Below are 14,184 nucleotides of genomic sequence, written 5' to 3'. Positions count from 1 at the left end.
TATATTATTTTTGTCAAAACATAGAAAAAGATGTTTTGAATGATAAAAGTGTAAAGGGCCCATGCATGACTTATATGAACCAAAAGCACACCACAAAGACTTTTCATTCTTGTTTTACGTTAAGACCCTCCTTTTTAACATATATCTTATATCAATAACTTCCATTAATGTAAAAGCTTCTCATTAATGGAGATTCTTTGGTGGTCGACTCTCTTTTTCTTCTTCATTTTCAAAGCCTCAACAATGAAAATCATCACTCCGGGTGATTTCATTAAAGATGGCGGTGAAACACTTGAATCCGAAAATGGAACCTTCGAAATGGGTTTTTTCAGTCCAGAGAATTCGAACAACCGATACGTAGGAATATGGTATAAATTTTCAAACACCACAGTCGTTTGGGTCGCTAACAGGGAAGTTCCGGTTTCAGATAATAATGGAGTTTTAAGCTTAGACAACAATGGAATCCTCACACTTTTCAACGAAACCAACGGCGTCGTTTGGTATACTAATCCAAACACATCAAGAACTCCCCATGAACCTGTTTTACAGCTTTTCGATTCAGGAAATCTCGTAGTGAAAGAGAAAAACGAGGATGATTCAAAGAATTTTTTCTGGGAAAGTTTTGATTTTCCTTGTGATAATCTTTTACCGGGGATGAAGATTGGGATAAACTTAATCACTGGTTTCGAATACTATATATCGTCATGGAAATCATCAGATGATCCATCACAAGGTCAATATTCATTAAGGATGGATCCTCATGGTCACCCACAAGTTGTTTTGAAGAAAGGGTCGGAAACAGTTTACCGAGCAGGTTCATGGGACGGTCATTATTTATCAGCTCGGAAACCAGATGATAGTCCAATTCCTTTGTATTCATATAATTTCGTGATCAATGAAAACGAAATTTACTTCAAATCGGAGCTGAAAAACAGTTCGTTTATTTCCAGGTACGCAATGGATCCATCTGGTTTAATGCAGCGTTTCATATGGAACCAAAGGAATGAATGGCAAGTTTTCTCGACGGCACAAGCTGATGGATGTTCTACTTATGGGTTATGTGGATCGTATGCGAGTTGTAAATCCGGTAGGTTTCCACTGTGTTCGTGCTTGGAAGGGTTTAAACCGAAGAGCTCGATGAATACGTCGGATGGATGCAGTCGGACGACGGAGTTGGGTTGTAGTGGAGATGGGTTTTTGAAGCAGAGGCGGTTGGCGTTACCTGACACATCGAAATCTTGGGCTAATGGTAGCATGAATTTAAAAGAATGCGAGGAATTTTGTGTGAAGAACTGCGCTTGCACGGCGTACGCGAATTTGGATGTTACAAAAGGGAGTGGATGCTTGGTTTGGTTGGATGAATTGATTGATATAACTGAGTTTTCACAGGATGTCCAACCTCTTTACATTCGATTGCCTATATCTGAGCTAGGTAAACTTCCTTTTCAACTGCCCTTTCCACTATCGATTTTCGATTCCATTAATTTTTTATTTAATTATTTTCGGGTCAACATGAATTCAACTAGTCTGATATGGAAAAAAATGTTTTTTTATCAAGTAAAATTTTGAGTAAAAAGATTTCTCTAATCATTCTCAATTTCGATATTAAGTAAATTGAATCCGTCCTAAAAGAATCGTAATAATTTAATTCCTGTCACTGAATATAATTAATCACATCAATTATGATAACAAATTTAACTTTAAATTTTAAGCGTTCTATTTATTTATATATATTTGAGGCTAGAGTATTCTTTATATATTCTTTTTAAATTTTATATATTTTTTTAATTTTACAAATTTTTTAGATATTTCTTTGTAGAATTAGGATCGAATTGATAAAATATATTTATATAAATTAAAATTATACACGATTGATTGAAAATTTTAACTACCATTATTACTTGTCTTTAATTTTTCATTTTCGAAATTAATAGAGATTAAATTGTTTCGATTTTTTAAAAGGGATCAATTTATTGGATATCAAAATTAAGATATACTAAAAATGTCTTTTTACCAAGTTTTTGACTTTTTGCCTACATTTCGGATGAATTTGGGCTGGGGATTGTTAATGTAATACTAGCTGGGCTGAGCTTAGATTTCAGTGGAATTAGATCTATTTGGGTCGATAGGTCCGCCCAGTTTAAGTTTAAATGAGATCATTTTACTTTGGGCTTAGTCATTTCGGTCCGAATTTATTTAAATTTAATTATAAAAAATATAATTATTATTTTAAATATTTGTAAAGTGAATACAAGTCGGTCCGAATTTAGACTAAGATATTAAAAAATATTTTGAAATTTTACCCAATTCGATCCATAGACAAATTCAATAAGACGATAGTAACATGTAATTATTGGAGGTGTTTGCGAATTTAATCAAGTAGAGTTTTGGATTGAAATTAGTTTATGTATAATAACAGTATCCCACATATTTGCGGTCCAGTTAAGCTCAAGTTTTGAATTTTGCATAAATTTGTTCATAACTCAAGTTGTTCATATTATTTTTATCTATTTTTTTTAAAAATGTTATTCTTATTTAAATTTTAATAATTAGAGATTTTTATATTTATTAAAATTTGGAACCTGGACAATTTATTGCATTTCGAAATATGTACATTATAATATCGTATATTTATTTTTTATTTGATAAAAATGATGTAATATACAAAAGTGGGATGAAATAAAATATTATAAAATTTAAAAATGCTTCAAATTAAGCTCGAGTTTTGAAGTTAAAATTTTGGTCCATTTTTTTTAACAATTTTATTATAGTTTTTGATTATATGCTTTTTTTGATACAATATCTAGAACTACCTATAGTTCCTCTCCAACCCATAAATAGGAGGATAATATGCTTCAACGCACTCGAACTTATATCCTCCTACATTGACAACAATTCCCATGCCAATCGAGCTAAAACTCAATTGGCAAACTCGATTCATCTTTTAAATGGACCTGTTATTTGATGAATATTTGTTTTCGGAAAAATATTTCAGATAAAATTCAAAGAAAAATGGAAAAGAAGAAGGCAGTGATAATAGCCATCTCCATCATAGTACCTATGGGATCCATGGTAACATTGTTTCTCTTATACAAACTCAAGAATAATCTCAGCAACAAAGGTAAACCAACATTTTCCCTCGACTTCTATATTCAGACACTTATTTTCGACATGTTTTACGAGTAAATTATTCTATCTATCCACAGTTTAGTTTTTGTATATTTAATTTTGAATTATATCAGTAAAATTGAAAACAACATTAGAGTGGTAAAAGTATCTAGGTTCGAGATTATATTTTGTTCCCTCTTCTAAAAAAATGAGTAAATTAATCCCTGGACGTTAGATTAAAGAGTGAATTTATCATTTCTGTTAAAAATTTCATCCATTTGTAGTATTAAAAATTGGAGTGGTTGAAGGAATAACCATATTTGAGACATGACGTGCCATGAATACCTCATGTTGACGTATAGAAACTAATTCTTAACAATAAAAATAGATGAAAAAATTAACAGAAAGACTATTTTTTTAATCTAACATAGAGAGGGCAAAATGCAATCAAACTTCTCATATAGAGGCCTCTATAATACTTTTACCTATTAAAGTTGAACATTAAAAAATATCGTGTTTTAAAGTGACAATAAAGAAAAGTAAGTCATTTAGTCTTTATAATATTTTAAAAGGGTGATTATTTGGTTTTTTTTTTCACAAGCAGCTTAAAAAATTGACGTGTCTTTGTTTTTTAAATATATATTTTTAATAACTTATTATATCCTATAAGACACTTGTCAAACTCCTGACCCTACTTGTGGAATTTAAAAACTCTACCAACAATGTATCAAATATTTTTCTATTTTAAGAACACAAATAACATATTTCAACATTAAACCTTATTGTGTTGATAAAATTACTTGCTTTTAAGGTATAAATAAATTAAACTTCTCCTAATAATATATCTTTTCAAACATGGATATGAGGTAAAATCTTTTGAATATATAAAAATTTTACTAAAAAACGTAAAACATGTTAATGAAATGCGTATTCAGCACTCATACTCGAGTTAAAATGATATAGAATTTATTGTAAATTTCGAGCCAGGTAAAACTAAGGAAAAGATGGAGATGCAAATATTCGATTTTGCAACTATAGCCAATGCAACAAATAACTTCTCAAGCAACAACAAGTTGGGACAAGGTGGATTTGGTCATGTATATAAGGTAATTATGAAGCAATATCTTATGTTAACTTGATTACGGAAATCGGTATCGAATATAATACTTCAAATACATTTAAATAAATACAAATACATATATCTGAATTCGAGTAACATAAAAAAATTATGACTCGATTTCGTGTTTGCTGACATTTTTTTTTTTGAATGAAAAGGGTATGTTGAAAGAAGGGAAAGAAATAGCAGTGAAGAGACTATCAAAGGATTCAGGGCAAGGATTTGATGAATTCAAGAATGAAGTGACATTGATAGTTAAACTTCAACATCGGAATCTGGTAAAGCTATTTGGTTGCTGCCTTAAGGGAGATGAAAGGATGCTAATCTACGAATACTTGCCAAATAAAAGTTTAGACAACTTCATATTCGGTTCGTATCTTCAACTCAATAATCTCGATTCGATTTTAAGTGTTTAATATTGCTATATTTAATTTTTCTCAAGCCCGTTTATATAAGTATAAAAATTCAATTAATTTTTGTGACGGTTTAAACGGAACAAAAAATGAACGGTAACATTTAAGGCTCAAATCTCGCTATGTTAGTTTTCGATTTTTAACATCAATACTATAAATGAAATTTGATTCAATGTGTAATGTCATACATTAATTTTTATTTTCTACAATTTTAAACATAAAATTGTGATTTGGTTTAATTTTCACAAATCACTAACAATATTATCGAATTAACACCATTTTATATTGATATATTGCATATACAAATAATTATAGTAATTCGATATGAAAATAAATGTAGGTTTTCATTTCTTTAAATGTGCACAATTGAACCAAAATTAAAGTTTCATGTATACATATGAACTACAATTCAAATTTCATGTGTATAATTACACCAAATCAAAATTCGTGTATCAAATTGCACATTAGACCAAAATTTATGAATAAATTTAATATTTATTCCTAAAATATAGTATAAATATTAAAAATATTTTTATTATTAAATATTAAATAAAAACATATATAGTTGAAAAACTATTGGCAATCCTAAATGGATTTGATTAGTATTTATAAATATAGAAGGATTTTGAAAAAATTGGCTAATATCTATATAGTTGACTTTTTATAAGGGTCTAGTTTGATCAATGAATACCTCTATTTTATACTCATGTTTGGATATAAATCAAATACGGATATCAAACAGAATATTTCATAAAAATTGAAGAGTCGAAGTTATATAGGTTTTGGACATAAATAAAAAAAAATAGATAAGATTGATCATATTCATTGCAGATAAAACAAGAAACAAATTGTTGAACTGGGAAAGGCGATTTCACATCATAGATGGGATTGCTCGAGGACTTCTTTATCTTCATCACGATTCTAGATTAAGAATTATTCATAGAGATTTAAAAGCAAGTAATATATTATTAGATAATGATATGAATCCCAAGATTTCAGACTTTGGTTTGGCTAGGATGTTTGGTGGAGATCAAATAGAGGACAAAACAAGAAGAGTTGTCGGAACATAGTAAGTTGGTTTTTAGTAGAAATTTATTTATAAATTTTTTGATGTTTTTAAGGTTTTTAATCTGAGTGATTTTTTCTCTCTCTGTTTTTTTCAGTGGTTATATGTCTCCAGAGTATGCTTTTTATGGACGTTTCTCAATGAAATCTGATGTTTTTAGTTTTGGAGTTTTGATTTTGGAGATTATTACCGGGAAGAGAAACAGGGGATACTCGGATATTAACCATAATCTTCTCGAACATGTAAGTATAAATGTATCTTATTAAATTGTTATTTCTAGCTACAAGGGTCTCTAAGTCAAATCGAACTCGAATATATAAGTATAAATATTTTGTATTAAGTTGTTATTCAAAAGTACAGATGTTCGTGAGTTAAATTAAATTTTTTTATTTGATATTATGTTAAAATACTTTTTAAAATTAATTCACATAATTCGATTCTCGAACAATTCTATCATGCTAACAAATCAATTGTATTAAAAAAAATTCAGGCATGGAGATTGTGGACAGAAGGGAGACCAGTGGAACTAATCAATAAAACAATAGGAGATACTGACGGAGGCAACGCCACCACCAGCGATGGCACCTACATTACAAGTGAAATTTTAAGATGTATTCATGTGGCTCTCTTATGTGTGCAACAACGCCCAGAAGATAGACCCAAGATGTCATCGGTGTTGCTTATGTTAGGCGGCGAAAGTACATTACCTCAACCGAATCAGCCTGGTTATTTCATTGAAAAAGATCAGCTGCCATCAGCGACGGTAGCCGATTGTAGATCCAGGAAACAATCAACTTCATCTAATGAAGTCACCATTACAATGTTAGATGCCAGATAGAATTAGAGGTTCATGACGCTAGAGGCGACTCTGTAATTATCAAAGAGCAAAAAAAATTTTGAAATATGTTAATATTGTAGAAAAGTTTTGCATCTTTCATCATTATTATTTCACATATTGTACCAAGGTGGGCTCTAACAATTAACCAATTTGTCCATCACCAAAATTTCTCCCAACAACAAAACAGAGACTTCATCTAACTTAAATCTCTTGAAGAAGAATCATATTAACAAGATTAAGTTCTGCTCTTAGTCCTTGTATTTTAATTTGAATATTTTTAATTCCTGTAATTTTTAAATTTTCAAATTTCAGTCATCACCAAAGAATAATTGTTAAATTCATTAAGTTCTGCTATTTTCAAAATATGATGTGCCAATCACATTATTATATATGTAATGTCATGTCAAGACTGAAATTTTAAAATTCAAAAAGTATAAAGACTTAGAATTATCCAATTAGAGAATATGAACCAAATCTATAATTATATGCATAGTATAAGACTGATAATTGAATCTAACTAAATAGACTCAACTGCTATTATTTAAGTTAGGACTAAAATTTCAAAATTTAAAAAATATAAAACTAAAATTAATAAATTCAAAAATTACAAAATTACAAAATTAATTTTCATTACACTTCCAAATCCAAATCATTAATGCTTCTTTTGGTTTCAAAAGCACTGTAATTGCGCCAGTTTAGTGCCTTTTATTGCTCAATTGGAGTACAGCAAGGTGTTTTGGATTAGGCACTTTAATGAGACACTGTTGTTGGTAAATTATTTGATTTCGACTTTAAAAAATACTTGAATTTGATTTGATAATTATCGAGTGAGTAACTTAAGTTATCAGTCAAGCTGAATTCGGATTCAATAATATTTGGCTTGATCAGATTGCTAGTCTTATCAAGCCTTTTTCTATTTTTTAATATATGTTTTAAATATTTTTATATTATTAAATGAAATTATTACTCTTAATAGATATTATTAACCCTAAGCTTAATCATCGAGCTAAACTTGAGCTCAAATACGTATGAGCTTAATCAAGCTCGAGTTCAAGCTTGAATATAAAAATTAATAAACGAGCTTAATCAAGCTCAAGTAGCTTGAGCTTAAAAATAAATGTTTGATCAAGCTCGAGTCAAGTATCAAGCTTTGAATTTCAAGTCAAGCTCTAGCCTAACAGTATTCGGGCTTGGCTCAACTTGGCTCAATTACACCCCTAGTTTGGATGATTAAGGGTCAATTAATCTTTAAAGTTAAAAATGTTGTAAAAAAAGTACTTTCAAAAAGTTTGACAATCTTTACTATTGTTGTCAAGAAATACTTTTGGAAAAATAATCTATTTTAGATACAATATTGTAAAGTAAAATATTTAATGAGATAAAAAATAATTTCGTTAAAAAAAACACTTTCAGCTAAGTTGAGGAGCTAAAGTTATAATCGTACCTAAATTTTTTAAGAGAGTTGACCAAAAAATTCATGCAAACATTGAAAATTAGTGGATCAATTTTAAGCAAATAAAAGTAGAAAGATTAAATTTGTAAAAATTGATAAATACATAGATTAATCTATATATTTGGTTGAAACCATGACATAGGCAGGGGCGAAACTAGGGGCTTGTAAGAGCTTCGACCCTCTTAAAATGAAAATTTTTTTATTTAGGTCCTTTAAAATTTTTAAAATTTTAAATTAGTAAAAGTAAAATTATGCTTTGACTTTTTAAAAATATAAAAATTTGATTTAATCATTTAAAAATTATAAAGATACGTAAAAATTACAGATTTATACATTATATTCAAAGAGAATTATCTAAATAAAAAATCTATCATTTATTCTCTCGAAAATTTAAACTCCAATAAATTTTATAGATGAATTTTCGTTATTCACTAAAGTAATCAGATGTTTAATGTCAATCACGTTCATAAAAAAGGAACTTCTCTTTATGTCAAAGTCTGGAGTCTTTTTATCACTTCATAGATTGCTTGAAGAGGGGTTTTTCAATCATCACCCTCAAAAGGATAATGCCTGGATGTGACATGGAATTGAATGATAATGTAGGATATAAGCATCTGTCGTTATGGGTATATAATATTATATATATTTGAAAAATCTTTGAAAGATTTTAGATCAAGTTGAGTCAATTGGGTGGGATCAGGTTAATTTTGAATAGGGTTCATTTGGAATGAGTGATTTTGGTTATGGTAAATTTCAGGAAGCTAATTTTGTGTTCGAATCGTTTAATTTTTTAAATTGAGTTAATTTAAGTTTGAATTTGATTAGTTCAAATTATTACTTTTTTATTGTTAAATAAGATTGAATTAAATTTGGGTTCGAATTCATATCTATATGTAAGTCGGAAATTAATACTAAATACAAGTATATCAAAAACAATAGAAAAGGAAGCAACCTAGGTTGATATAAACATTTAAAAACACACTTTTTCAGACACAAACAGGGGTTGGTAGGGACCGACCTCTAAAATAGAAAATTTTTTATTTAGGTCTTTTAAATTAGTAAAGGTAAAATTACATTTCGACCCTCTTAAAAATGATAAAAAAATTAATTTAATCCTTTAAAAATGATAAAGATATAAACTATTCAAATGGTGAAATTACATTTTAACTATTATAAAAATTAAAATTTAATTTCCAACCCCTAAAAAAATTGCCAACCTTCACCCCTGCACACAAAAGGTCCTTTTAAGGCTCATGGGGATATGTAATTTTTGTTGTGAATCCAGGACCACTTTTGCCTGCTAAACGTCTTTGTTTTAATCATATAAGTAGTGCCAATTTATAGATAAGCTGAAAGAGAGATTGCTTCACAATTTCTTTTAAAACTTTGTAAACAAGACACCAAAGCAGAAAGCAAAGAAGAAACATTGAAACATTATGGAAAGAGCTATATATTTGTAATTAATGGTTGTCACCTCACATGCATGTGCTTTAAATGGTTTGAAAGTAGTTGCTGATTTCTCAAAGCTTTGTCACCCGAAAATGTATTTTTTTTAAACTTGAAGTAAGGATTTTTTTTTATCACATTAGATATCTTTTTGCATGTCAAATATCGATTGAATCATATATGAAGTGATAATCATATCCCAAACGATAGAAAGAGACGTCTTGAAACTCAATTGTGTTACCTAATGAAAGGGTGAAGAATCCTTGAAGCAATAGCCAATTTCCATTCTTAGGTGGGCCTTTTATCCCTTCTGGAAAAAATTATGAAGATATATACGATGATGATGATGATTTTTGGTATGGAGGTTACTGTTTGTTCAAGGGAAAATAAACTAAAAACACCATAACCCCATGCTTTCTTTTCAATATGTGGAAAGTTTGTCTTGTTTTTGGAGGACATTGAAAAAGAAAAAAAGAATGAAAAGAAGAATTAAATTTTGCTATTAGTCCTTGTACTTTGTGAATGTTGTGGATTTAATCCATATACTTTGATTTGGTCATTTTTAGTCTCTGTATTTTTTCTAAATTTTAAGATTCAATTCTCACCAAACGATAGTTGTTTAAGTTATGCGCCAAACATAATGTGTAATGCCATGGCATATTACAATTTCTTTATATTATTCACTAAAAATCTAGTTATTGGGTTAACTATGACATGCATCAAGGTTAAAATTTCAAATTTTGAAAAACATAGTAATGTGGACTGGTCCAATACCCACAACCGTGCATATTATATAGGACTAGTAATTGAATTTAGCCGAATAGATTTAACGACTACTGATTGATTCAAGACTAAAATTGACCAATTCAAACAATATATAAACAAAAATTAATAAAATTAAAATATAAAAATGTAGTTCATAACTTTTACAAAGTCATAAAAAGTTTAGTCCAAAACATAAGTTTGTAAAAGATGTGAATTCTTGAAGAAACAGCATCATCTCCATCTCTTTTTTCAAAGAGTTGTGTCGTTAAAGCCTAAGGAGTAGTCAGGGATAATGTTGGGCATAATATCATTATATGATAAAGAATATAATATTAAAAGAATATATAATAAAAAATTATTTGATATATCAAAAATGAAATTTTTTAAATTTCATAAATGAATTAAGAATATATCAAATGTCATATTTTATTTATTAAAATCATCATGCTTTTTTATAAAAAAATATATTAATATGATATAATTTATATAATATCAACCGTATTTATCAAAAAAATTGTGAAACTTTTTCAATACTCAAATTATTTAAATATCACATATATTTTTAATATATTATTTTTCTTACTTTATATTAATTCCTTAACAAAAAATGAAAAACATCTCATTGTATTAAATTCACCTTTAATTCAGCCTCTCTCGTTAATAAAAAAATCAATTAAATTTCTCTATTAATGGTTTTCGTCTTTGACCCCATTGACTGTTAAAATTAATTGACGGATCGATACATGGTAGATTTTAATTTATTGTTATATTTTTCACATAAAAATATTAAAAATTTATATAAACTTATAAAAATTATAAAAAATTCATAAAACCTTATGAATATTATAAAAACTTATAAATATTCTAAAAATTATAATTTTAAATAAATTTATAAAATTTATAAAATTTTATTTATTGGTTCCTCATTTAGAAATTAATCCCTAAAAATTAAAATGAACACGTGACATTAAACCAACCGTTGGATAATGATAATAGTTATCAGAATCAATGTTGTTTGAATTGGACAAGATTGACTAGTTGGACCAGTTTGACATGGAATCAGCAAGGGTGTTGGTCCAAACAAAGCCATTAAATTGGTTGACATGAAAATTGGTACGGACAGGTTGAACTGGGCAATTGAACAATGTTTTTATTTTTTAAAAATTTTAACAAATTATTTAATTGAATTAAACAAACCAATTGAATTAATGGCCTGATCGGTGTGGCCATTGGTCCTGTTCTAAAAACCTTGGTAAGAATCTTTCATGCTACCATATGTTAATATTTGCAACTATTGGATAATGAAATTCTGGTTTGATAGTATCTAACAATACCAAAAATACTTTGTATCATATAATACTTAGAAAACTATTTCTACTGTACTATACCTAAAAATTAGAAATACAAATTTTATAATAAAAATAACAATTTATCAATAAAAATAAGAGCAGCAATTATTGACTATTCCCATTATTCAATAGTTGATATGATGTCATGTGTTTATTATGATTTTAGGGGTTTAAATGACTTTTTTTATAATTTCTATTTTTTTATTTTAATAATTTTATAATTTATTAGATATTTTATATTTGTTTATAATTTTTTATGGTTTTTTAATTTTTCATAAAAATTTAAATATTTTAAATATGTTTTTATTAATTTTATATTATTTTTATAAAGTTTATATCAATTTTAATTTTTAATAATTTTTGAAAAAAATTATAATTTTTTAATATTTTTATGAGAAAATATAATATTAAACTAGAAGCTAGTATGTGTCATAATTTGATGTCCATCAATTGATTTTAACAATCAATATGGTCAAATACAAAACCATTAATAGAGGAGCTTAATGAATCCTTTTTGCTGACCACAAAAGTTTAATAGGGTGTGAATTTAGTATAATGGCTTAATTATTATTATTATTATTTTCTTAAGGCCTTTTGTTTCTATAACTCTATTAATTATAGATCTAATTTAATTTTAAAATAATAATATAAACTAATTTAATATATTTTAGCATTAAATATTATAAACTCTTGACATTTTTTTTAAAACTTTTGACTAAAGCTAGGGACCTCTCCATAATTAGTCTTAAACACTTTTTATTTATTTATTTATTTATAATATAAGAACCATCAAACCTCATCGTCACCCAACACGTGCCAATGTCTCATAGAAACCACTAACCAATAATTAATACATTTAACCATATTAAAAATTAGGTTATAGAGTAACATTATTATGAATTAGGTTATATGACTTTGCTATGTATATCTATATTATATTTAATTATCTGATTGAGTTGGTGTTGCAAGTTAACCGGATAATAACTTAATTTAGAATGACTAAAATCCATTATTTTTACAAAATAATAAATATTATTATAAAGATGTTTTTTTATATTTTATATAAAACCTATAAAAAAGAATTTAAATAAAAAAACCCTACACTAAATGATATTTGAACATAAGCCATTTTACTCTCTAAAACCTCAAATTTATCATTTCAACCAAAATTACATTATTTTTTATATTAATTCTTTTAGATACACGCGCATGCACACACATAAAGAGAGACTCATGCCGAAAGCAATTGAATTTTTTTTTATAATGAATAAGGATTAAAATTATTCAAGAATCAAATTCGAGACTCATACGGAATGAAAACTAATTAAACATACATTTTTTATTACTTTACTAATAATTAATAGAAAAATTAATTAAATTAAATTTTAGATCAGACCATTGAAACCCATATATAAATACAATACAAGACCTGAGAAATATTTGTAAATTCAAATTTTTATAAAATTACAAACAAACAAATTTGTAAAATTCAAAGTTTAGGATTAACCTCTCACCTCAATTTATATTATAAAAATGTGTTAAAAGACCTTGTTGATTATCTAAAAGAAAAGATTACATCATTCTATAAAATACTATATGATATGAAAAAAATAATAACAATGTTACATAAAAACATAGGTAAAAGTATTATGGAGGTTATCGTACTAAAAATTAAATTGTATTTTGCCTCCTCTACTGAAAAAATAGACAAATCAGTCTCTATACGTTACATCAAAAAGCAAATTAATCTTTCTGTTAAAAATTCATTCAATTATATTGTTAAAATCTTGTTCATGTATGTTAGAATGAGGTACCCACCATGGGTAACTGTTTGGTTATTCTGTCAGCTAGACCAATTTTTAATAGTAAAAATGGATGAAATTTAAAGAGCAGTTTTTTTTTTATCTAATTTATAATTTACTCATTTTTTGAGTAAAAAAACAAAAAGAAATCTAACTAATAGTATAGGAGCCTCCATGATACTTTTACCAAATATAATACATATAAAAATTCAGAGAACACAAGTTATTAATATCATATCATAATGACTAATATGGCCCTCAAACTTTACAAAAAAATCATTTTTTAGCCCTCCATTTTATTTTTCACTTCTTTTAGTCCTTAAACTTGTGTTATTTACCAAATCACCCCAAATTGGATAGCAACGTTAATGTATGTTAACTTTGTTGACGTGAGATACCCGTAAATGCTACATTAACAATTAATTAATTTTTAAAATTTTAAAATTTCAAAATGATAAAAATTATTTAAAAAGTATAAAAATATAAAAAAATATTATTTAATTTTTAAAAATTAATTAATTACTAACATGACATACATATGAGCTGCCACGTAGATGTCATGTTAGTAAAATTAACAGACGTTAACTTTTCTATCCATTCTAGAATAATCTGAAAAATAATGTAAATTCAAGAATTAAAAATATAAAAAATTTAAATAGAGAATCAAAATGAAATTTTATAAATTATTCATATGATGTATAGAGGAATTTAGTTTTGATCAGCATGTAGCATGAGGGACGTCATACACATTTTTGTCAGGCAGCCATTTGTTTGATTTGGCAAAGTCAAAATGCCATTGTGATTTCGAGCCACCTTAATTTTACATT

The 14,184-nt window shown here is 27.1% G+C and overlaps 2 protein-coding genes across 2 annotated transcripts; both read left to right on the top strand.

Annotated features, from left to right (window-relative positions):
* The first annotated feature begins 201 nt into the window (after window positions 1-201).
* On the top strand, window positions 202-3,455 carry LOC121227873 (G-type lectin S-receptor-like serine/threonine-protein kinase At4g27290). The gene is made up of 2 exons (XM_041110778.1): window positions 202-1,432; window positions 2,996-3,455. Exons 1-2 carry the CDS (start codon window positions 244-246, stop codon window positions 3,184-3,186), a joined length of 1,380 nt encoding a protein of 459 aa, XP_040966712.1. The 5' UTR covers window positions 202-243; the 3' UTR covers window positions 3,187-3,455.
* A 644-nt stretch (window positions 3,456-4,099) lies between these two features.
* On the top strand, window positions 4,100-6,580 carry LOC107940863 (G-type lectin S-receptor-like serine/threonine-protein kinase SD1-1). Its single transcript, XM_016874326.2, has 5 exons — window positions 4,100-4,214; window positions 4,384-4,594; window positions 5,470-5,707; window positions 5,802-5,946; window positions 6,195-6,580. The coding sequence occupies exons 1-5, from the start codon at window positions 4,113-4,115 to the stop codon at window positions 6,540-6,542; spliced, it is 1,044 nt and encodes a 347-aa protein (XP_016729815.2). The 5' UTR covers window positions 4,100-4,112; the 3' UTR covers window positions 6,543-6,580.
* Window positions 6,581-14,184: the final 7,604 nt, after the last annotated feature.

This window comes from Gossypium hirsutum, chromosome A04, assembly GCF_007990345.1.
Source record: "Gossypium hirsutum isolate 1008001.06 chromosome A04, Gossypium_hirsutum_v2.1, whole genome shotgun sequence".
Lineage (NCBI taxonomy): Eukaryota > Viridiplantae > Streptophyta > Magnoliopsida > Malvales > Malvaceae > Gossypium > Gossypium hirsutum.
Note: the sequence above shows the minus strand (reverse complement) of the source record. Positions and strands in the feature narration are given on the sequence as shown.

What these genes read in the sequence shown, in the direction of transcription:
- LOC107940863 (XM_016874326.2), top strand. Translation starts at nt 4,113, where the DNA reads ATGGAGATGCAAATATTCGATTTTGCAACTATAGCCAATGCAACAAAT. An exon ending in GATTTGGTCATGTATATAAG is followed by an intron (nt 4,215 to 4,383) that starts GTAATTATGAAG and finishes TTGAATGAAAAG; the next exon opens with GGTATGTTGAAAGAAGGGAA. An exon ending in AGAAGAGTTGTCGGAACATA is followed by an intron (nt 5,708 to 5,801) that starts GTAAGTTGGTTT and finishes TGTTTTTTTCAG; the next exon opens with TGGTTATATGTCTCCAGAGT.
- LOC121227873 (XM_041110778.1), top strand. Translation starts at nt 244, where the DNA reads ATGAAAATCATCACTCCGGGTGATTTCATTAAAGATGGCGGTGAAACA. An exon ending in ATTGCCTATATCTGAGCTAG is followed by an intron (nt 1,433 to 2,995) that starts GTAAACTTCCTT and finishes AAAATATTTCAG; the next exon opens with ATAAAATTCAAAGAAAAATG.